Source organism: Falco cherrug, chromosome 9 (assembly GCF_023634085.1).
Source record: "Falco cherrug isolate bFalChe1 chromosome 9, bFalChe1.pri, whole genome shotgun sequence".
Taxonomy (NCBI): domain Eukaryota; kingdom Metazoa; phylum Chordata; class Aves; order Falconiformes; family Falconidae; genus Falco; species Falco cherrug.
In genome coordinates this window covers 29,858,473-29,881,942 of record NC_073705.1, presented here as the reverse complement: position 1 = coordinate 29,881,942, position 23,470 = coordinate 29,858,473, and the positions used below count along the sequence as shown (strand labels likewise).

At 35.7% G+C, this 23,470-nt stretch overlaps 1 protein-coding gene across 2 annotated transcripts in view; it reads right to left on the bottom strand.

The window, feature by feature from the left end:
- Positions 1–3,110: 3,110 nt before the first annotated feature.
- KNDC1 (kinase non-catalytic C-lobe domain containing 1) overlaps positions 3,111–23,470 on the bottom strand; it is a 65,864-nt gene continuing 45,504 nt past the window's right edge. For both annotated transcript variants that reach the window (XM_055721369.1, XM_055721368.1), the window contains 15 exons: positions 22,430–22,521; positions 20,044–20,441; positions 13,632–13,725; positions 13,418–13,515; positions 12,921–13,132; positions 11,474–11,587; positions 10,937–11,084; positions 10,612–10,791; positions 9,287–9,502; positions 8,885–8,967; positions 7,563–7,713; positions 6,990–7,112; positions 6,830–6,889; positions 6,066–6,223; positions 3,111–5,769 (listed from right to left, as the gene is read on the bottom strand). In XM_055721369.1, coding sequence (XP_055577344.1) covers positions 5,538–5,769; positions 6,066–6,223; positions 6,830–6,889; positions 6,990–7,112; positions 7,563–7,713; positions 8,885–8,967; positions 9,287–9,502; positions 10,612–10,791; positions 10,937–11,084; positions 11,474–11,587; positions 12,921–13,132; positions 13,418–13,515; positions 13,632–13,725; positions 20,044–20,441; positions 22,430–22,521 — 2,359 coding nt within the window. In that variant the 3' untranslated portion in view covers positions 3,111–5,537. The remainder of the gene's footprint in view (positions 5,770–6,065; positions 6,224–6,829; positions 6,890–6,989; positions 7,113–7,562; positions 7,714–8,884; positions 8,968–9,286; positions 9,503–10,611; positions 10,792–10,936; positions 11,085–11,473; positions 11,588–12,920; positions 13,133–13,417; positions 13,516–13,631; positions 13,726–20,043; positions 20,442–22,429; positions 22,522–23,470) is intronic.

Here is a 23,470-nt window from a genome sequence, read left to right as displayed (position 1 = left end):
GTGAAGCAGAGTGTACTGCAACATGTCCCTTGGTCTGGACAAGCACAAAATGAGGGACTATTAATGACATTTCAAAGTACATCATCCTTGCAATTTTGTGTTCAGCCTGACGATACTCAGTAGTTTCAGTAGTTTTATCAGCTATCTCATCTTATGTGTTTGGTGACCTATTGCAGATCCTCACATCTTTCTCTAAGTTTCAGTCTTTTCATCAATTATCTTTTATTTAAGTAAACTAATTTGGGAGATATTTGTATTCTCAACAATGGCCTTCAATAACTTTATCCGATCTTTGTCCTGCAGTTTACCTTCATGGCAAAAAGTTACTTTGCTAATGTCAGTGGATTTATATACCCATCTCAGGAGTCATCTGTTCTTTTTTGGCCTTTTATCTTTAAGCCCTTTGCCCTTTCACTTCCTGCACCAAGAAGCAGAGAATTAGGAGATACCTTGAGGGGATATCAAGACATTGCTTATGTGTGACTTTATTCTTTATCCTCCCTTTTCCACAAAAAACCAGTAATCATAGTCTACGTTTGTGCAGCTGATTATCCTGGAACTTTGCACATATCTGCGTAACGTACCTTATTTCATCGTGTGTCATATTCTCACGTTGTCAAGACAATTTTACTCCTCTTCTTCAGCATGCCTGCAGAGCCCCACACAAATCAGAGCATGGTAATGAAGGCATGAAGTAATGCCAAATAACAAGCCACTGTCAGCCACTCAGTGGTTATCCACACAAAGGTAAACTGCTAAATGCAATCTATTTTTCCTACCTCTCTTCCACTAGCTTGTTTGCAAAAGAAGTATTGAGTATCTGCTACTTACTTAAGTAATTTACTACTGTTAACTTTTTATGAGCTTTATGAGATATGAGCACAAATAAGCATCTCTTTGCAGAGATTTTAATTTTGACTCTGATGTTCAGGCTCACCCACGCCCAGTCAAGCTTTCCAAATTATGTCTCTCTGAAAATGGCAACTTAAATTGTCCAGTACTCTAAGCTCTTAATTTTATTATGAAAATTGAGTTCTACTGGTTTAAAACACAGTATCTATTTTAGAGTCTAAATCCAGTATGCATTTAATCTACATAACGCTGCATCAGAACGAGACCAACCTTAGCATTAGAACGAAGAATTAAATGAAATAATCTTACCGCTAAGACAAAGGACAGATTTACAATACAGTAATTAAACCCCTGCCTTTTAGGCAAATTACAAAAGCATCCTTTACATTAGACCAAAAACGAATAAACATAATGATGCAAAGACTAGAGTACCACAGTGGCCTGATGTAATATGGTAACTGTCAATTCCACTCGCACCGAAAGTGGAACTGAACAGTTCCACTTCAGTGGAACTGAAATGAGACACCGAAACGTCACTGAACAGGAAGCACACTAAAATAACGCCAGGCTGAAGCTGTCCTGGCATACTTGCAGGTTGTTCACAAAGACCCTTCACATAATAGACTTCTTCAAACACTGCAATAGAAGAAACTAAAGAGCTTCTCTCTGCAACGGGAGAGAAGATTCTGCAAATCCAAGTTTCTAGTCTACAGGGGTTGTTGTCACTCATTGACAGGTTAAAACCTACCACATAAAAATGTCCTTTTTGCTGCAGGAATTTTAAAATAGAGATTGGAAAGGTGGAATTGTTCATTCTCACATGTATTTTAGAGAGTTTTCAGAGTATGAAATCACATAAAAACCCCTAATAGCATCTTCCACCACAAATTAGTAATTTATTGGTACTTAAAATAATTACAAGATCTCTTGGAAAAAAATTTTATAATGCAAATTTACTGTGAGCAGTTGAAATGACTATCTGAAAATTTTGTACATTTATAATAACTAAATGAAGGCAAAAAATCTTTATAGGTGAAGAATACCTGTAAGGCAAATCTCAAACGTGACTACTCAAGCTTGATTTTTGTGGTTTGAGTTTTCAAATGCTGTTCAAACATGCATTTCCAATACAGTTTGGGACTCCTTCTAAAGGCCAACACATATTTTAAAATTATTATTTATAAAGCATGTTTTTGAGAAAGAAGATTTTTTGGGCGGGAGGGAACAAAAAAAGGAAAAACTCTGAACAGAACACAACATGTAGTTTAAATGAGGGTATGTTTTGGATTGTATTTAAGCAAGTATGAAGAAAAAAAAGAATTTATTTGCATTCTTTCCCTCATCGTAATATCAAAGATTGAAACAATCAACCATATGTTTAACACTGAAAAACTGCTAACTTTCCTCCCTCCAAACTGTAGTTTATTAATTTGTTATTTAGAAACAGATTTCCTGAAATTTCAATCCTTTGCAGATAACATACAGCACTCACAGAATTTAAGAGTATCAGCAATGCTTATGAAACCAGCCCAACACATAAAGGAAGAAAGCAGAAAACCTTAAAAGCAAGTTTTAAAGTGGTTGAAAAATTTCCAAGGAAAGAAAGTTGTCAGAATCATGAATCGTGTTGATTCAAGAAATATCTTCCAGCTTCTTGGTTCAGGCTTCTATGGAATAGTTCATAGGATCCAATTAAATTCATTCCCATTTCCTGGCAGGCTTCTGAAGGTGCTGGGGCTGGAAACCTGCTTTTGAATGCAGTCAGTGTAATTAGGACAGTTCCCAGCTCTCTAGCAGGAGGCCTGAAAACCCCAGGGATCCTGGAAACAGACACCTGCAAAGGGACACAGAAAGAGCACCAACACACAGTGCAAATGGGAAGGCTCCCAAGGAGCAGACTTCATATCAGAAACTCCATGGGTCACTGTTTGAAAAATAAACAACATAAAACCAAGATGAGGGAAGTGTGGAAAAAAATGAAGAAGAACTAGGACAGCTGGTGGCAATTCTGGCTTAAAGAACATACTAAATTTTTTTTCAAAATATTCTAATTTGGCATTGGAATGGAAACATGAGGCCAGACTGCAAAGTTGCTCATTTATGCAATATAATTACTGATGCCAATAACATTTTACTGACTAGATACAACTAGTACAACATGCTTTGTCCTGTGTTTCCATTTAAAAGGACACTCCCCACAGAGAGAGAAAACTTTAGCCCAACCCTTCCTGCTTGTTAGTCATAAATAAGCAGTACAGTTATATGCTAGAGGTAACTTTATTCTGAAATCTGTGTCACATAAGATGTGCATACATTGGTGCTCACAAACAAAACCAAACCAGTTTCCTTGTAAAAGAGTGATTTTTTTTTTCCCTCAATAGGTATTTACATTTTTTGTTGCTGCTCTGGGGTGGTGTCTAAATACAAATACAAATATCTGATTGATGAAAATAACCCAAAGTAGTATCATAACTCAATACTATGCATTTATACAATTTAAGGTCTGATACACTGAGGCATTATACAGAACATATGAGATGATATTTAAATTCTTCTATAGCACCAGTTATTGTCATAAACACAGTATTTTCTAGATGTAGTAGTTGCTTTTAATCATGATAAAAACTAAGAAATGTATGAGCCAATTATCACAAATGGAACATATAAATGATGTGTAAACTCACAAAAGCATTTTGAACAGTCTGGCAACTATAAAAAGTGAATTTATTAAGATCATGTCATTAGCAAGTTTTGTGGAGCTCTTTACATTAGTAAAGCTTATGCTACTTAAAATTTTACTGTCTTTCAAAGGCAAGGCTTAAGTGAATGGTAATTTTTAATTGAGAAAAGCAAATTACTAATAAAAACATAGATCAAATATGTGAAATGTATGTCTGAAGATAAGGTCATCATTAACATTCTTACTTCACTGTATTATATAAAGATAGGAGGTAAAGATTAAATGTTTTCACATTTGTCAAGTTTTAAAGAAAGAGCAACACAACACATTTTACTTCCTTAAGGGTAAGTCAAAATACTACAATTAATGACATGCTAAACCTACATATGTGAAAAAACAAAATATATCACCTTAAAAGTAGAACAAATGCAAGAAAACCCTGTTGAGAACAGAGTTCTCCAGTGTTTAAACTAGTAAGGGCACAAAAGTTAATATTAATATATTAATATGACAAAGTAACTGAGGTATTTAATGGAAAGTGTGGACATACCTTGTTTTTACCGAGAAAGATGAGAAGCAAGTGGCCTGCGATGTATATATTGCTGTTATTGAGAAAAGGAGAAGCTTTCCTCTTAAACATTGAAAAAGCTACAATTTAACATGTGCACATGCATTTCTGTCAAGTTCAATAGTACAATTTCCAAAATACCAGAGATGTGCACTTTCCCATTTCTTATATCATCCTTCTCCATCACTAAAACATGCCAAGACAGTTAGTTCACATCTGCTCTTCATATCTCTCAAAATATTTTCATTTTTTAAACATAGTTCTAGGATTTCACTTTCAGGACAGAGCTCATTTTAGCTTTTTCTTGCCCTTCCCCACTTCTCTTCCAATACTACCATTGCTCCCTCTGGTAGAAACACTTGTATTTGTAACTAATTTGTAGCCTTAACGTTTTGGCCTTGCATAAACCTGGGTAGCTCAACAAACCTTACGTGAAGCAATAGCATCACATTTCATTGCCATTTAGAAGGTCCTGTAAGTACAAGCTCTATGAACAGGTTAGCACCAAAGCTTTACAAGTTGCAGATCCAAATTTCACACAGTTATCTTCTATTTAATGCTGCTGGAGCACTGCAATCTACAAAAGCAATCTCAGGAGCAAAAGCCATAATCAAATGTGCACACACACGTATGTACTCAAATTAGCAAAGTGATTCTTGTGCCCAATACAGACAAAAAAAACCCCAATCCCCAAAAAAGCAATTTCACATTTACCATTTTCACAAGGCCATGAGGGCAGAAGCAGAGTAACAAATTGATAATATTTAGATTCAGATCTTGCTTTTGTTTGAAAACAGGTTAGTTCAATGACATGAAATCCAAACCAAAAAAAAAAGTTGCAGCACTGCATTCCTCTCCATAGTATGCTTGAAGAAAAAAATGGCCAATTATTCAAGCCAAGTATAGTTTTTATGATACACAACATAAAAAGCCAGACACACCAACAGTCAAAAGATAGCAGAGGACCTGTGTCCCTGAATTATATGCACACGGTGACAGGATACAAGCGTAATATGTTTATACAAAAATATATTCAACATTTAATGAGCTATATTCTGAACTCTCCTAGGCCAACTGCGCAACAGAAGCTGTAATTTTAACTTATTGCCACAGTATTTTTTAGATATTTGTTTGTGGGCTAATTATATTTTTATGCTAAGGAACAGTGAGAAAATTAATCATCCTTTTCATCTATACTCTCTCTTTACTTTTATCTTTATTTTTATTCTTTTGATCTGTCATCCAGTTGCCAAGGATTAAAATTTCTTTAGTCAGCATTTTATAACTCCAAGTTAAGAAATATGAACATTTCAACTTGAGATAGTATTTTAAGTCATTTCAGTGAAGTATTTGCTTGGGAATTGGTCCAGGAGATGAAGTCAACTTAATCCAATTTTACAATCTACGCTTGGAATAGAACAGATGAAAGGTAAATAACTACTGAAATGTTGCCTTCATTCTGCGCAGCGTGTCTTGAATTTTTCGAGAATGTTTTTCTGCTGGTATCTGGTGGAAATTGGCACAGTTGTCAGCTGCCAATGCAGAAATGTCTGCATCTTTAAATCGAGTTATTCTTTGTCTGAGGTAAGTCTGCAGCCTGAAATCTGGTGTATATGTATAAGGATTCTCTTGAAATGCATGAACTTGGCTCACAACTTTTGCAATATTTCTTGAAAGAGAATATGGTAAAAAAAAAGAAAAAGAAAAAGATTAGTTTGTTTTGCAGATGATAAAGCCCACAAAAAAATATGCCCAAAAAACTAAAGCCCCAAACCCAAATTTTACAGGAAATTCAAAAGCATTGAGTATTCCCTTCTATAGTATATGTCCCTTTAATTAGATGTCAAAATGACTGAAACTATTTAAACTGCCAACTGTGAAATGTTGCATCAGCTCTCATTACCCCATTAGACAATAATCTATTTTTAAAAATTAGGTGAATATGTAAATAATTAAAATAATCACCTAAGTTTAGTCCACTTGTGAGCTCCATTTGTCATTGTGAATCCTCCAGTTTCAAGTTGTTGGACATGCATAGCCAAAACATGGGCTGAAGGAATTGTTGGAAGTGTTTTGAATCTTTCTCCTTCCATCAAGCACAAGCTGTCACTTTTTAAAAACACCTAATTTAAAAACCCACACAGATAAATCTCACATTAAGTATCAGGACAGGTTTTACAGGAAGTTCTCCACTTCATGTATTCAGCACTACATATTTATTTGTCATTCATTTTAGCTTTCGGCATTGAAGACAAGACTATGAATTAATCTGCTGTCAAACACTTTAAAGTACACAAATAAAGGTACTTTATACATAATTTTAGTTGTTCTAAATAACAGCCAAAATCACACTTCAGACCTTCACTCTACAATTCAAAATTGTATAGATCAATACAAAAACAATGGCGATAAAATAAATATTTAAGACTTTTCAAAACAGATCACAGCCACAAAGCTCCTGCAGAAATAATCAGAAAAAGTGTATCTAATGTCCTAGCATGCTTTGAAATGTCTTTGTTGATTTTCAGTCATGCAGGATACACTTTTGAGATGAAAATTAATGTAAACTCTAAGATTTAGAGTCAAAAGGCTTAAATCAAAGTAAAATCTCATTCATAATACAAACTAATAATTATGGCTTTCACCCTGCAGAGGCATCCATTTAAGCAGGTTGTGCATCTTTTCGAACCCCAAAGAAATATTTTTACATGAAAGACTTTATACTATACCTCAACAGCCTTGAGTTCCTCCATTATATCAGCTACTTTTGCAGGTAAAATTTTCCAAGCCTTACAATAAAACAGAATATAATTTTGTTTTTCACATTAGTATCCATATTGGAACAAGAGTATGTCAAGCAAAACAGTTACAGAACAATCCCAAACTTACTGGTAATTGTCGTACAATAAGGTTTTCCAAGCCTGTTAGGATTTGCATTGCAGTAGCGAAATTTCTTTGTTCATAGCAGCATTTTGCTATAAGAAGAAATTTTGATAACAAGCTCACCTGCAGCTGAAAAAAAATAATTAAGATCTAGCATATATATATATATAAATATATGCTAAATATACATAGTAAATCTGCATAAATCTACATAATAAAATTAAATGATAAGGAAGAAGAAGAGATGCATTTTCATTTTTAATTTGCTATCAAAATTGTTGACTGTAGTAACTCTTCCCTCCAACACAAAACTTTCTCTTTTCTGTCACCAAGATGTCCTTGTTCAAGTCTGACATCTATTCTCCTCAGGCAACCCACGTCTTACATTCTATTAGGTTTTGACACCTGCTACTAACAAAATATCCAAGACCCTCCTTGTGACAACAAACCAAATTGTTAACTGCCCACTCACAGGTGTATTTCAGAATATTTCTTGCAGCTTTGATACACAGCAACTCATATACAATAAAAAATAAATAACTTTTTCATCATTAATAATACAATAAAACAATGACCAACCTTAGACGTATGACACATTACTATTTCAGCAGCAACCCAGGTGCTGACACTGTCTGCATTTCTTAATAATTGTAGAAGGTAGTGGTCTTGTATACACTTTGACAGAAACAGATTACAGACTTTCAGTGAAACTGTCTCAGCAGAAGCAGCTCTGTGGAGAAGACAGGGGGGAAAAAAAGGCAAAAATAATTCATGCTGACTTTGGATTTTCAAAGAAAATTTTGTTTGTGAAGACCCTGACTTCTAACCATTTAAAATAATATCACAGTGCTTGCAGTCTTGATTTTATAATCTGTTATATACTATAACCACTGAGCTATGTTACTTTTTCTTCCTTATAATTACAAGATAATTACATGTGATTACAAGATAAGCATATACAGTATATGTTTCTGTACATAAAGACACCTTCACCATTTGTTACTGAACACAACAAGCCATCCAATCTGAAACAAAATAACAGCCAGAAATTTAAACTCATTAAAAACTGCAGCCACATAAGAGGCTGAGCCCAATACCAAGTGGCACCACAGTTTGTTTCCATGCCTGAACCCCAAAATCAGAATATACCAGCTGATTTAGCCACTGCCATTTAACAATCTGTAAAAGACGAACTGCTGAGATGTTCATTCCCTATCCTTAGACAGAAAAATCTACAGGTAGCGCAATTAACAAGTACTAATTAGAGGATAGCTGAATCCACTGAGTATGTAAGAAGTAGACCATAATCAAATATAATTAGGTCCATGTGGTTGGATGAAAACATTAATTACCATTGAGAAAGTATTTTAAATAGGTTGATAACTGCTCTAATAACTATGGGGAAATTCTTACATGTCTGTAAATACCGATACTTCGTCTACCTAACAGTACAAAGTGGATGTTGCGTGGTGAGGCTGCGGAGTCCCTATCCACATTCAGAACCCAACTGCACGTGGTCCCAGGCAAGCAGCTCTAGCTGACCTTGTTTAAGACAGGGGGTTTGGACTACGCAGTCTTGAGAAGTCTCTTCCAACCTTAGCTGGTCTGTGACACTGTAACGGTCATTGAGATTTTATATACATATACATATGCATGACCAAGGAGACTGTTTCAGAAACCATTACATGCATAGGTATGTGCAAACATGTGCATAGGTACAACTACATACAAATGCATAAAATTTCCTGAAATTAGAAAAAAAATATAAATGGATTATCTAGTCTGTCAAACAGATATTAAGTATTTAAAATGCATTTCTCTTTTTGGATGTATTAAAGGCATAACACAGGAAGTTATTGTGCGTCAACTAAATAGAAGGGCAGTTAAAATAAGAAACTTACTTTTGAACAGCAACACATTTGTCTTTAACACCAAGTGCTCTTGAATTTAGAAAGTGGACAGGATGGCATTTATGAAATACTTCCTAAACAAAAGAGTAAGATATATCTGTTGTTAGATCTAGTAGTTCTTCTAAAATGCTCGGGGATACAAATAACAGAGGGTTCCCCCACTCCCCTCTCCTTCAGCAAATTTATTAGAGGGATCACAGCCTGAGAACAGAATTAGTCATTCCAAATTCTACTGTAGAGATTTCAAGAGAAAAATGGATTATTTTAATTCAAAGTCTTATGAAACAGTATGAAATAAACTTGAAACAGGGTTGGGAAATGGTGGAGAAAGGAGGCTGAGTATAAATTAAGAAGATATTATTTGTACTTGCAAGTAAACCTAGACCTTTGTACCTGTTGCAGTAATGTCAGCTGACAACAAAGCTGCTGTGCACTGTATTCGATTAGGAGATATGGTCCCACTTCATCTGCTTTAGCAAAGGAGACCGGGAATTCTTCTGTAAAACTGTTATAGCATGGCTTTGGCAAAACTGATGAACTAGCACACAGTCGTTCTCTCTGGTATTGTGCAATTGGTCCCACACTTTTGGAAAGTTTCCAGTTAAAGTTCTGTAGAAAATAAGAATTCTCTAAAGCAAACACGATGCCTCCTCTTGATGTAATTTTCTGGAATGTTTTGTTAGAGAAACACCTTTGTGGACGCAAAACTGTTCAGTTAATCTTCAAGGTTAGGCCAAACATTAATTGGTTTAGTCAACGTTGCTATTTTAAGCTAATATCATATGCACAATTGATGAGTTTGAGCAGGAGGTTGCCAGAACTCAATCAACAATCGGTATTTAAAACAAACTTCTGTGTATTCAAGCTTGCTGCCATAAAATGGTTTATATTCTGAAGTCCTACATTACACAATTTACTTCTATTTCTTGTACTCTTTTTTGCTTAGAATCAAATATTCCTTTCTAAAGAAATACTTGGTCTTCCATTTTTTCCCTTCTATCTTCCAGTATAATTATGATGCAGTAACAATAAAAAAAGGATCATGTTTCTCTATTCTGCTCGCCCTTTATTGGCTGAATCCTGAGTACACCCCATGGAATTCTGCACCTTTATCAGGAGGCTGATTCTAAATTCAGCTCGTACATTATCAACGCATTTGACTTCCACGTGTCATTTTGGTTACTCTGTAGAGAGATGTTTTTTCAGGAAAAGCCTACAGTATATGTTCTGGCTTCTAGGTTACTTTTCACCAGCACAGTACATAAAACACAGACAAAAGTTCAGACAAATTTTTTCTATAAGCTTTGAAGTTCTAGCAGGAAACCTCTCACCTTCCTGCTGGTTTCCTACATTTATAGTTTTACAAAGACATATGCCTAATAGAAAGCATTAGTGTTTGACAAGGGGGAAAAGGTCTCCTGGTAGCTATGAGTCACATGCTAGTATCTAGGATGAAGAGTTCAACTCCTCTCAAAATTTTGATTATCTGATCTATTGTTACTGAAACAGCTGACAGGGCACAACTATGGCTTAAGATGATTTCCACAGTTATAGAACTGTTTAGGCCTTAGATATTTTCAAAAGAAAATTTAAAATGCAGGTAGATAATTTTTACTAAATAGGGGCCTGGACCTTAACCTGGACACTTTAGTTTTTGTCAGAAAATAATATATGGAAATGTGTGTGCTCCATATACTGAGTCTGAAAAAAAGACATACCTTTCTGCAGATGTCTTCTGAGAGCTTTTTACATAGGAAATGTAACGTTTTTCTGCCCTCCTCACCTTCCTCTTCACAATTCTCCATGCTGGAGCAGTGGTGAGCACTGCCACTTTTCCTGGCAGAAGCATCCTCAAGCAATGACAACAAGCGCTCACCATAGCCATTTAATGGAGCAACCTGTAAATACAAAACAGGCTAACACAATATTGAACTCAATCTCCTATAAATTATAAGCAAGACACAAAATAGTTGTAAGATTCCTGTCTGTCCAAAACCAGACATATTGAAGACAGCTGTCAAAAATAGCATTATTCTGGCTTACCTTGGAAGAAATAAATTCTTTTAGGGTACACAAAAGATCAGTATTTGTTGCAAAGTCTACACTGTAGCAGTCTTCAATCCAAGCCTGCAGGATGTAGAAACTGCGGTTACGTATTTTGGTAAGTGATGTGGAAGGACCCAGGCTTGTACTGGTGAGAAGAAAAAGGTACATATTTCACTAAAATTGATATCCATTTCCAAATTAAAAATAAGTGTTGAAAAAATCACAAGCATTATTTAGTGTGATTGCACTATCTTAAGTTCTTATGTTTCATGGCAGCAAAATCCATGGTTGTATGGAAACAAAGCTGTGGTTGTACTTACAACCCATCACTGAACAACTGGTAAGACTCAGAATTCAGAAGAAAGAAGTAACCACATTGTCAAATACAGTACTTGCTCTACTTTAACTTGTCAAGAGAGTCTTACAAAAACAAACAACAAAATTCAATTTAAGTCGTTTTCAGAAACAGCTATTTGCCATTGGGGGGAAAGTCAGTTATGCTTTGATAACGCTTTTCACAGGAAATTACTGTACCTGGATAAAGTGCTGCTGATTCTATCAAGAAGAAACTGCAAAAATTCTTCTTGTGTGCAGAAATAGCGAAATGTGTAGAGAAACTGTTGCACATAACCTTCTAAAAATGCATTTCTGCGAAGCATAAAAGAGACTTCAGACAAGCAAGAACACAATTTCTTCTTGCATTAGAGTACAGCAACAGCAAAAAAGATGAAGAATTAATAGGGATTTTAAATTCTCAAGCTCTACTTAAAACCTTGACTCCTTTTTCTTTTATTTTTCTACATTATACATTGTGTTTGCCATCCCTGAAAGCATAATTTGTTTTAAAAAATTTTCTGTACTTTTAAGAATTTTGTGAAGAACTACTCTGACATTTCTAGTATTATCAAAAGTTACATTCTAAATAGTATGGAGAACATGCTTAATTTTCTTTTTCTATCATCTCACTTGTTGTTTTAAAAGTTTCTATTATAATAACAGCATAAAAAGTAGATACTTTAAGCAAGAAAGTATTTCCTGTAGCTCTAACTACAGCAGTAGCTGCTTTAACAACAGAATATACTTATTATACACACATTAAAAATGAGTGCATTTTATTTTTTTGTACACACACACATGCACACACATTCAAGGTCTTAACACAGGTTAATTGTCCTGTCTTGCTGACAGCTTACGTCTAACCATGTAAGTCTGTATTTGATGAATGAAAAGCTCTGATTGCAAAATAATCTCTTCAGTTTGTGCAAAATATTAACTGCCAGGAAAATCAGCACTCAGGATAAGTAACTGGGTCTCAGGGTCAGCATGAGCTGGGAGAAGTAGCCTGGAGAAAGTCGCTGCCTCTACAGTGGCACAAATCCGATGGATTCTTCTGGGCGGTTTCCATCCTTCATACTATTATGGTTCAGGTACCTTAAAACAACGCTGCCCTCACCCTAGCTGAAGGTTAAAGGACATCTTTGTCCCCATTTTAAGCACTGAGATAAGCCTGCATCTTTATCAGTCCCAAATACTGGGGCAGTAATGTGTAAAACAGAACCTATACATTTTCACATCCAGACCTTGGTAATAAGAATTATCAAATTGCATGTTCTGAAGAATTGTTATACTGCTGGCAGTAACATAAAGCCTTGATTCCATGGCAACTATCAGAGCAAACCCTCAAATAAGTAAAGGATAGAAAAGTTTAAAGTTATTAGGTTTTGATTTATTAATAAATACTTCAAATTTTAATCAAATTCAAACTTAGAAGTCTGGCTTATTTTTTATGAGACTGTCTTCTGCCATTTCCATGCCTGTTTCTGTAAATAGGTGTACATAAAAATAACATTAAACTTGATACAAGGGAGAAGAATTTATGCAATGTTGAGTAACTAGGATTTATAGTGGAGACTATTTATTCCTGAACTAGCAACTATGCCTCAACCCATTCCCAATTAAGGATGTGCAAAATATACTATACCTAGAATACAAATAAACCATTAAACCAAGTGGAGTACCAGCCTGCAGAACTCTTATTCCACCTTGATTATTACATTGGTGTTTCTCAGTGTTATAGTAAAGAAGCAACGACGACTCATCCGATTGTGCCACATCCACAGTGTCAGCTCTCCCATGGTGAATGACTGTAGGCAGCACACAGGATTCCACACCCCACTGCTCTGCATACATGATCTGCTCAAAGATGCAAAGCCATGAAAAAATAGAAAAATAAACAGGAAAATCCACACAAAATCAAATCAACTTAAAGCCAAATCACATTTCATACAATGGCTTTTTTTCCTTTTTAAACAATACTAGCAGCAATTAAATTTATTTTAATTATTCTTTTAGATCCTACTTAATTTGGCACTTTGACACAAAACATTTCACATTTCGTATACCGACTTCAGCAGCCAACTATACTGATACAGTGACGAAATGACAAATGAAATACAAGCAAAATAAAGTCTGACTTACCTGCATGTATTTCTTCACCAGTTCAAGAAACTGCACTTTTGATTTCATCTCCTGTAGCTGTCCCCTCAATTTGGGCAACACAGATTTAGTTTCAGGACCTTTAGATTTAACACACACAGCATAAGAAGATCAATGATTCTGATTTATAGAAAAAAAAAAATCCTTGAAAGTACTATACACCCACTTTGTTGCTGGCAAGTTGCTGTAACCTTACCTTTGTTTCTCCTTTCTTTCTGCAACAGTTTCTGGTAAAACTTTATGGTCTTTCTGTAATTTTTTGTCTCCATCATTAACAACTGTTCCAGTTCCTAACGGGAAAAAGGATTGTGATCAGAATGGTAAATATAAGGTTCTAGTAAGAAACTGAAAAGAGAATTATTTTGTAGGAAAAAACCCCATCCAAACAGACAAGAATATGATATTAATGAGAAAAAACTACCTTTCACACCTGTGCTTACAGGCAAGTTACAGCAAGGCATCAACTGTCCCCAGTAAAGCATTAGTCACACCACAGTTTTACAGCTTAAGAACTGGAGCTGATTTGTGCATGATGAGACCACACTGAAGTTCATCTGAATTAATTTATATAAATATGCCTTTAGTTATAATTGCACTTATCAGGTTGTTTTCAAGAGCATTTTTTAAAAGTTTCATTCAGGAGGCATCCAGAATTAAAAGTGATGGGTTCTGAAATCGCTGCAGACCCCAGAAACGCTCTGTTAAGCAGCTGACCTATATTTGCAGCAAGAACTGAAAGTTTGACAGAAAGCAATGGTTTCCAAACAAGTATAATTACATTGTATTATACAAACAGGTCAGAACGCAGACAGGATTGCTGCTGTATAATAAAGGACACATAAATTTGGAAGTTCAGCTTACATATGTTATATTTATGCATTTTACATAATTGAAAAAATAAACTAAATTTATACAGAATTATAGAACTTAAGCAGTGGAAAGGAATGAAAGTATATCAGGCTTTGTGCAATAGTATCACATTTGATGTAAACACTTGATAATTGCTTGCATATCAAAGGTTTCATTATTTTACCAACCAATGAAACGGGCCATCCACTTTGGGTTCAGCTTCTGATTTATTACGAAACAGCGTGTGTTGTGTTTTAGAAAAGTGGTGGCTTTCGCACTTGGGTCCTAAGCTGACTGCCAGTGACCCAGTTACATGAAACAGCATATTAAATGGAGTGAGTTCACTGAATGCAGCAGACAGAACTCCCACAAGCAGAGTGATCAGAAAACACATAGCTCAGAGCTACTGTATCAAACAACAGATTGGTAAATAGGTTAGCTTTAATGGGATGGACTTACTAGAAATTAATTTGAGTTTGAGAAAAACCTGTCACTGTTTTTCAGAAAAGCTCAAAAGGTTTAACAACGTAGTTCATTAGCAGCAAGGTTCACAAAAGCCCTGTGGATTTTTTAAAGACTTACCACTACATAGGCATCACATAGAGAACAGTGAAAGCACAGAAAAGCTATTATCCAGATGCTAAATTGGAAACTTGCTTGCTTTTACTTAAAGGTTTGGGTTTCTTTCCTCAATCAAAGTGAAACCAAGTTGATTAAGAGACTATGAACACTGAAAGGGAATCAGAGTGGCCATTTTCTGACATTTGGAATCTGACTGACAGAAGTGGTTTCTCCCTTAAATAACTTCAGGTGAGTAACAGTTAACTCAGAAGCAAATTCCTAGTCTATTCCACAACATCTTCCATTTTAGGCAGGTCTGGAATAGAAACAAATTTGATGAAGGTATACGTTCAATTGTTCTGCTCCCTCTGAAGTACATTTAATTTGTCAGGACACTTTCCTACAGAACATCCCTTAGTCTAGGGAACAACATAATGATAGAGTGACTTTGGTTACTTGGGAAAGTTGCAAACTCCAGCCTGTCCTTGAAGTGTAAGTTTTGTACATGCTGAAGGATGGCTTCACCAAAGGATGCAGAATATTGGCAGGAGGGAAAGGAAAAGAGAAAAGAAATGGGAAAGGGAGAACTGTGGCCAGAACATGCAAAACCTTTGCTAGAAACATCCTAGTCACAGCTTGGGCACACTGAAGTTTGGTGGAAACTCTTACAAGTAGCTTACGACATTCCTGGGGAATAACTGAAACCTAGGGCAGGCAAAAAGGAAAAGGGCAAAGGCTACAGAGGCTTGGGGCTTCAAGAGAACTGAAGCCAGCCTACCAGGCTACAGAAAACAGAGAAAAAAAAAAAAGCTCTTCCCACTATGAGGGCAGACTTGGACATCCCCCTGCAGAAATGGCAGGCCTGGTGGCTACCCTCCCTTTCTTACTCTGCTGCAAGGGCTTGGTTTGGTTTGCCTGGATGTACTCTGTATGAGGCTGCAGAACCAGCAGCTCCTGGACTAGAGGTGATGCCAGGCAGGGGACATAGACTTGCTTGCCTAAGGACTAACTTTCCTAAATACAGATTAACCTTTACTGACCTTAAGAACCGCAATGAGCTATCTAATAAGAACCTACACAGTAAAGCAATAATTACTGTTACGACATTTGAGTGTCACCTTGATCCATAAATATTTTATTTTTTTATGCTAGCTATTTTACATTCCTTCCAAACATAAGAGTACATATTACCATTTGTAAAAATCATAATAGCTTGATTAATGCCATTGTTAATACTGTTCATCATGTTTTACTTTTTGCATCTTATTAAATCACAACCTATCTAAAGTGCAGACAATATCTAATAGGTTTCCATGGAAAAATATAAATGTTAATTATTTTTTATGGCAGAATATTTAATTATGTCATAAATATATATCTGTTCTGGCACTCAGTTTCTCAGAACCTGCATGTTCTCAAACTTACTTACAGGTATACAAAATTTAAAAAACTACACAAATTTAATTGCATTTAGTTTTAGAAAGTGAATAAAGAAACCTTTGAAACATACGAATATTTTAATGGGAGAGATAAGTGTATTAATGACACGTGTCTCCAAAGCTGTAGTTTATTGTGTGGTTAGACTCTCATTCAGTACTCACTTCCAGTTGCAGATTTGAACCAACCGAGCAGACCTATCCTTATGAAAGGATAGTGCCATTAAATCAGGACAAATGTAGTCAAGCTCAAAGGTCTACCTTTAAACATTCACTCTTTGAAATAGCAACTCCTAACCACTGCTTTAGCACACTTCATCGCAAAGCTGTGAATCAGCTCAGCTTTATTGCTGGATTTCAAAAATTTGTCAGAGACCCGGGGCAAAAAGTAGGTTGATTATAATCCTTTGCAGATAATGAAAACCAGACTACAGTTAATCAGGGAACTGGTTTCTGAAATAAAACTGGGTAACATATTATTTAAACAAGGAAGGATAGGCTGGAGACAAACAGCTCTAGCTTGCAAGAGAGGCAGAACTTTCCTCCAGCAACTCAAACTACCTTCCTGCTCAAAACAGCTGCTTCCAAGCTTTCTTTTGGACTTCATAGTCCTCCCGGACTGGACATGGTACATGCATTTTCTCCACTAGAGTTTACAGTGAGAAGTTGGTGACTAGAATAATTAACTTTTTTTAACTTCTACTTTGGCAGAAAACTCATGTTAATTTTCACACAGAGTATTCTATTTTCTTAGTATTTTGGTTCAGACAGTGCATCATTCCCTTGAAATTTGCCCAGCTCTTATTCATTGCTTACACGTTAACAGTGTTAATCACTGGCATTTCTTAAATGTTAACGACTACATTTATTTTCTACATAATGTGTACTCCAAGCATACCATATAAATGCTCATATTATCAGATAAAACTAGCTGAAAAAACTGCTGTACAAATACAACTGTTGGCTACATCCGAGTACAACAGTACACAAGAACTTAACAAGCCTTAAATCCTACCCCTATCAATGGTACCAGAAACATCCGTACTGTTCAAAATGAGATATGAACTGGTCTTTGTCAGCTGCTGGTATAGAGATTAAAATCATGCTATACACTTTCACAGTTGATTTGTAGTGTTTGGTTTGATGAATCAGGCAGCAAAGGGACAGCAGACAGAAGCTGGGTAGAGCTGCTTGTCACCTACATGTTGATAACTGATTGTTTTACAGCAAAGAATCATTGTCTCCTGACTGCTACAACAGAAAAATAAATTTCAGTTTCATATTTTTCCCCCTGTCTTTCTTATATATTGACCGGTTGAAACTTGCAACAGTTCATCTCCTTTCAACAATATTGCTAATAGTTTATTTCAGAAATCGCCATGACTGACGGAGTTTGGAAAAACAGCAGAATATTAGGAAGGTTTTCTTTGCTCAGGTTAAATGTTCAAGATTACTGCAATTAGAGCATTATGATTCTGTAAGTGTTTATTTTAAACACATTTGTAAGAAGCTGGGTTTTACAGAAAGTCAATGTTGTAGTAACACCAGCAGAAAGATTAAAGTTGTTGAAGCTATGGTAGTGAAATAAATAAAAATAGTCACAAGACCAAAACCTAACTGATATTTTAAAGTATCTTCTGTTGAATTTGTAGAAACAAAGACACCTAAAAAGTAATTTTAATTAAGAAAAAGAGAACATTTAATACAATATTATTAAAATATTTTAAAGGTCATATACCTGAATATTCTAGTATACCAAGACTTTTTTATATAAACAGTACAACAGAGAATATACGTATCTGCACATACACGCTTTTTTGTGATGCAATGCATTCAAAGTATTTATACACTGCACAAAAGTATTTAATCTTCTGTTAAACTTCTCCTCTGAAGAAAATGGTGGAATATAAGCTGAATTTGACTTCATAATTGAAGATGGCAGTTTATAATTGTATTCCTTGTACCTTGGCCACAAAGGGATCTCACAAATTAGGGAGACTACTTATATAAGATACCAAGCTTCTACTGTCTGCAAATAATTATTTTATTCTTGTTTGTCCACCTGGCCTCATATGCAGTCCAGATCTGCCTTACCAAGACAGAATAAGATTTGAGTCTAGTTTTTGTCCGGCTATTAAGACTTCACACTAATTTTAGATGACACTGGGAAGATTAGCCGCTTATCCTCAGAGTAGCAGGCATCTTTTTCAGCCATCAGAATGTGCATTCTCTCGCTCTCTGAATTGTTTACTAATTGCAAACTGAAAAAATTGCACTTTGTATCAATGGTAATCTTCCTCCAGTGAAACGCACTGGACATGAGCACAGTATAATTTTCTACAGAGACACCTCATGATTATTTTCCCCCCACCTCCTATATGGCTGTTGGTTAGCCAAGTTCTTACACATATAGTAGGGATGTATAATAGTATGCATTAATTTCATAAGCAAATTGCAAAGCAGACTGTAAGCACCATAAATCTGGCTTCATTTTTGTTGTATGCCTGTTAAATAGCAAAAACAATTGCCAAGAACTTCTGAATCAAAGTAAATTGCTGAGTAGTCTGTAAAATTTCAAAACAAAGACGACTGACTGTTGAAACAGAAAAGACTATTTAGATGCTTATGAACACTCCTTACTCATGAAAATCTGCTCTTCAGTCAAGAATTACTGCTTCAAATAAGGTAGATTATATGAAAGCCTATTTTTCTCTAGTTGGAATGCTTACACAGGATTAAAAAGCCCTATAGGATTAGAAACAGGAATTTTTGAGTAGATGGGAATTTTTGAGAGTGACAGTCCGGAAAACTTATTTATTTATTTTTACACAAACCAGTAGTTACTCATGCTATTTTCTCCTACAGACTTACACCTAAACATTAAGGAGGGTGGGTGTGAGGAAGTAGAACATCCTCAGTGATTCAGGCTTTAACTACTTTAACTTGCCTAATAACAGAAAAATAGGTTTTTTTTGCTGAAAACTGAAGTGAGGTCACGGTGCTAAAAAAACCAAAAGTCAATAGAACCACTGAGATTTGAACTGGCTATCTGGAAAGAAAGAAGTCTAGATTGTGTTCTCAGATGTTCCGTTCTACTGTCTTGAAGTATTTACAAAAATATTTGCAAACTGAAGCTTGCTATAGATATGTGCACAACTGTAAAAATTAATGTGTTCAATATGATCTTTAAGGGAATGTAAAAACCTTGCTAATCTAAAACAACCCATTCCCCTACCCATGCTCCTCGATGCCCCACAACCTGCTTAAAAAGCACAACGCAGCACTCATTACCATGATTAGCCATCTCCAAGAGAAGATGTGAGCAAACAACTGCCCGTTCTGCTGGCAAATGGTAAGAAGCTGTCAGGGAATTCACTGTGACCAAGGAAAAGGGCTCAGAGCACATGACAGGGAAGACCTCTTGAGTGTCTGCAATACACACCATAGTCATTCTTGGCTCTTTTCTGTAATATTACCACCATGGTGTTGGTGTATAGGGCAGACAATACTTTTCCAGTCAACTTCAGGAAGAGAAGATGGGTTGTAGGTCAGTGACTATTGGTTGTAGGTCAGTGCTCTTTATTTTGGACTACTACCCTTACCCTGGTTTATTGATAAGACGTTGCAAGTCTTGAGGATTTTAAAACAAGAGTCGGTATTTAAAGGAAGAGGGCTTCAACGCACTATGATGCAACAAATATTATCGTACTTTTAACCAGCAAGTAAAGAGGTATCTTAATGATTTTAAATCAATGTACTCACCACTTTTTTAGCATCTATATTTTGTGACTCACTTGATTTCTGCTTTCCAAGGTTTTTCATGTAACTATGAACTTCTGAATCAAAACATTCAGCTCCATAAAATGCACTGCTCCAACCAGGACTACAGCCATCAAAGTCAGGTAGCTTGGGCGACACAAGGTAGCCGTTTCCAGCTATCATGTTCTCTTCCTCTGGCTCTATATTTCCTTCTACAAAGCCTGGATCAATACAACAGCCGTTGCTTTGTAAACATTGTTGCTCTTTCTCTATGGGGATGGTATTCTGCAGCCTCAGTTCTTTTTTGATATTATTTGAAGGTGACTCATCAAAATCCATTTCAGCTAATGATGCACTTATCATAGGCTCAGCCTTCACATCAATAGTTGCTTCCCCTTCTCCTGATGAGGGTGTACAGGAGGGAAAGAAATAATGGTCATGTGCTGCGATGCATGCGTTGCTGAACTTAAACACTACACATAAAAAACACAGTTAGACTGTGTGCTCTAACAGTCGTGTTAAGTGTTAATTTTGATTCTGTTTATTTCTGTTATTTTGTTAATTTCTGGCCTTTTTTTTAACTAGACATTGTAAAATGATAAAGTAATTTCACAACTATTAAGCAATAGTGGAACAATACAATTCTTAAAATTACAAAATATTCTCTGTGCATATGCAACAAGCATTTAAACAAAGTGTAGTACAGAAGCATTAAAACAAGATTTAAATATGTCAGACCTGTGCATGCATCAGTAAAAAGCTTAGCTCTTGAAGGTTTTTTCCATCTGTAAGTCTTAAAGCTTTTATGCCATACATAGAGGGCAAGAATACTTGATACAGCCAAAGGGGACATAGTTATTAAACTTTCTACTCCTACAGGACTAACTCCCTTGAGCTGTGATGGTACTTCTTTGCAGTCATAACAGCTACTACCGACCTTAAGGGACTGAAGCAACAGTCAAAGGTTGGTATGATGCTGACAGGAGCTTTTACGCCTGCCAGAAGTCTCCCTTTTCACTTGAGCAAACCTCCAGGGCTTAGATATACCACCTTGGAGTCAAACAGACCTAAATAATTGGTGCAAAAAAAATCACATACTCCATGGGAAAGTCTGTTTCTACATTTGCAATCATTCTGAGCCAAAATAGAAAATTGTAACATAGAATGACAGAAGCCAAGTGCAAATGTACAAATTTATGTTTTGCCATAAAAGTTAACAATGTAGGGGTATAAGCCATTCTGTAAAGAACACACAATTTAACTGCTCAAAACAGAGAGGTAAACAAGTTTAAATGTTGAAACTTGGCTGAACTATCTTGAAAAAAATATTAAATACTGATAAAACAGCAAGCAAATACAAGCTATCCATGAATACACCAAGCCTATAAAGGGTATTAATTATAATTATAGGATTTACCAGTCCCAGCTCAGTTTTGAGTTCAGATAGTGAAAGATGGACTATTTTGTAAACTCTCAGTCACAAATGCAAAACCCACACTGAAGAAGTATAACTAAATGATACACTAATATAACCTCAATGACTGCCGTGAAATAGTGTCCTGTAACCAAGTTTGTGATCAAAAGGCAAAAAACTATCTTGATTAACAAATCATTTGACCCACTGCTCATTTTGCTATCTGTCTTTGTAAAGGCACTTCCGTGGGCAGAATAGGGAAGTAGAAGATTCCTAGGAGAGACATAAAGACTTCTTTTTTACCTGTTTGTGAAAACCTTTTTGATGAATAGTTAAAAGCGCCCATTTAAATCTAAAACAAACTAAGTTTCTAGATTTTTGTACAATTCCCTTTCCCAGAATTTGTAAATAATTTTATTGACAATACCATTTTTTATTTGAATGCATTCTATTTATTTTACTGCCTAGTTTTCTTTTAATTCTGACGAGTGAACAAAGAATGACCTGACCTGCTGCACAGCCATCTTTCAATCAATCCTCAACTTCTTCAGTAACACCTACAGGGTCATAAGCATTTTCTAAAGCTCTCCTCTCTGCCTAGCTAAGCTTGCTGTGTTGTGTGGAGCTGACTCAGTATGACTGTCCCCCTTCCCTCTCCCTACTTTAAAGCATGCCACTAGAACATCCACTGAATGAACACAAGACAACCACATGTAGCGGTTTTTCAAAACACATCTGTGTAAATAAAAGTAAATGAAGCCAGCATCATGCTCAATGACATTTGGTCATCTGTAAGCTTCATATCAAAGACAGCAGGTGTGTAAGGCATTGATAATGTTCAGATTCACTGATAATGTTCATAAATGCTAAGGTGTTTTCCTGAAAGCACACTCAAAGTGCTAATCTCTTAAAAATTGTGTCATTGATAGATTTCTAGCACACACAAAGATCTAGAAACATGAAGTCCCCTCTCACCCTCTGTCTGATCTCTGCTTGCCAAAAAGCTATCAGGTTTCTTTAGATCTTGGAATACATTCACACACTTCGAATCATCTGCCTCAGTTATGCTGAAAATACAAGGAGATTAGGAAGAATTAATGTTTCATATACTTTTGTATTTACATCAGTAAAATGAGATCTTACAAAAGACTATCATGTATGTGAAGGACTTCATAGCATTTACCTACTCCCTGAAGTTTGCATGTTCAGCTTCAGTTGTTATTTTACAAGAAAAAATGTTCAAATGGATATTAAAGCACACTGAGGAAGATACAGACATTTTCCTTATACAGCATTTGGCAAAATTCCAACAGAAGTATCAGAACACGTATAAACAGAAGGCATAATTCAAGGCACAACCTAGACTGCAAATTACTGTAATGATTTTTTTCACTCAGCATTCAACCTCTGGATAACAGTCTGACCCTAAGTCATCCCTAATAAGAATAATCATAATTTTAAGTCAAAGAAGGTAACAAAACCTGCTATATTCTTTGTCTAAAGAATGTTAAATGAGCAGTGCCTCAGAGATATTCTGAGGCAGCTCTTGAGTGTGATCTAAAAGCTAGACCTGTATTTTCATACCAGATAATAAATGATGATTTCCTTTTCCCTCTCACCCTCAAAAACTTTACTTTGTAACAAAAGTTCATACAGATGACCTCTTCATATATGTCAGTAATTCAGCTGCAACAGCTCAGGTTTCTCTTACCATAACATTCAGATCTGGGGAATTAAGAGCCCAACCTCCAACCAATTTTCAATGGCTTCTTAAAAATCCCAACCCAAATAGGAAATAGGCCAGCATGTCAGGGTCTGATATCTGAAGTCGTAGTCTATTCCCTCTGAAACTTGTTGTAGGGATTATACATCTTTTAACACTGAAGTTTTTCTAGACCATATCTACCAAACTTCTTTCTCAAAACTTCCAATTTGTAGCTCCAGACCATGACAGACAAAAAAACCAACATACATAACTTCCACATATAAACTGGTTACTGTTTACAGTAGCCCTTA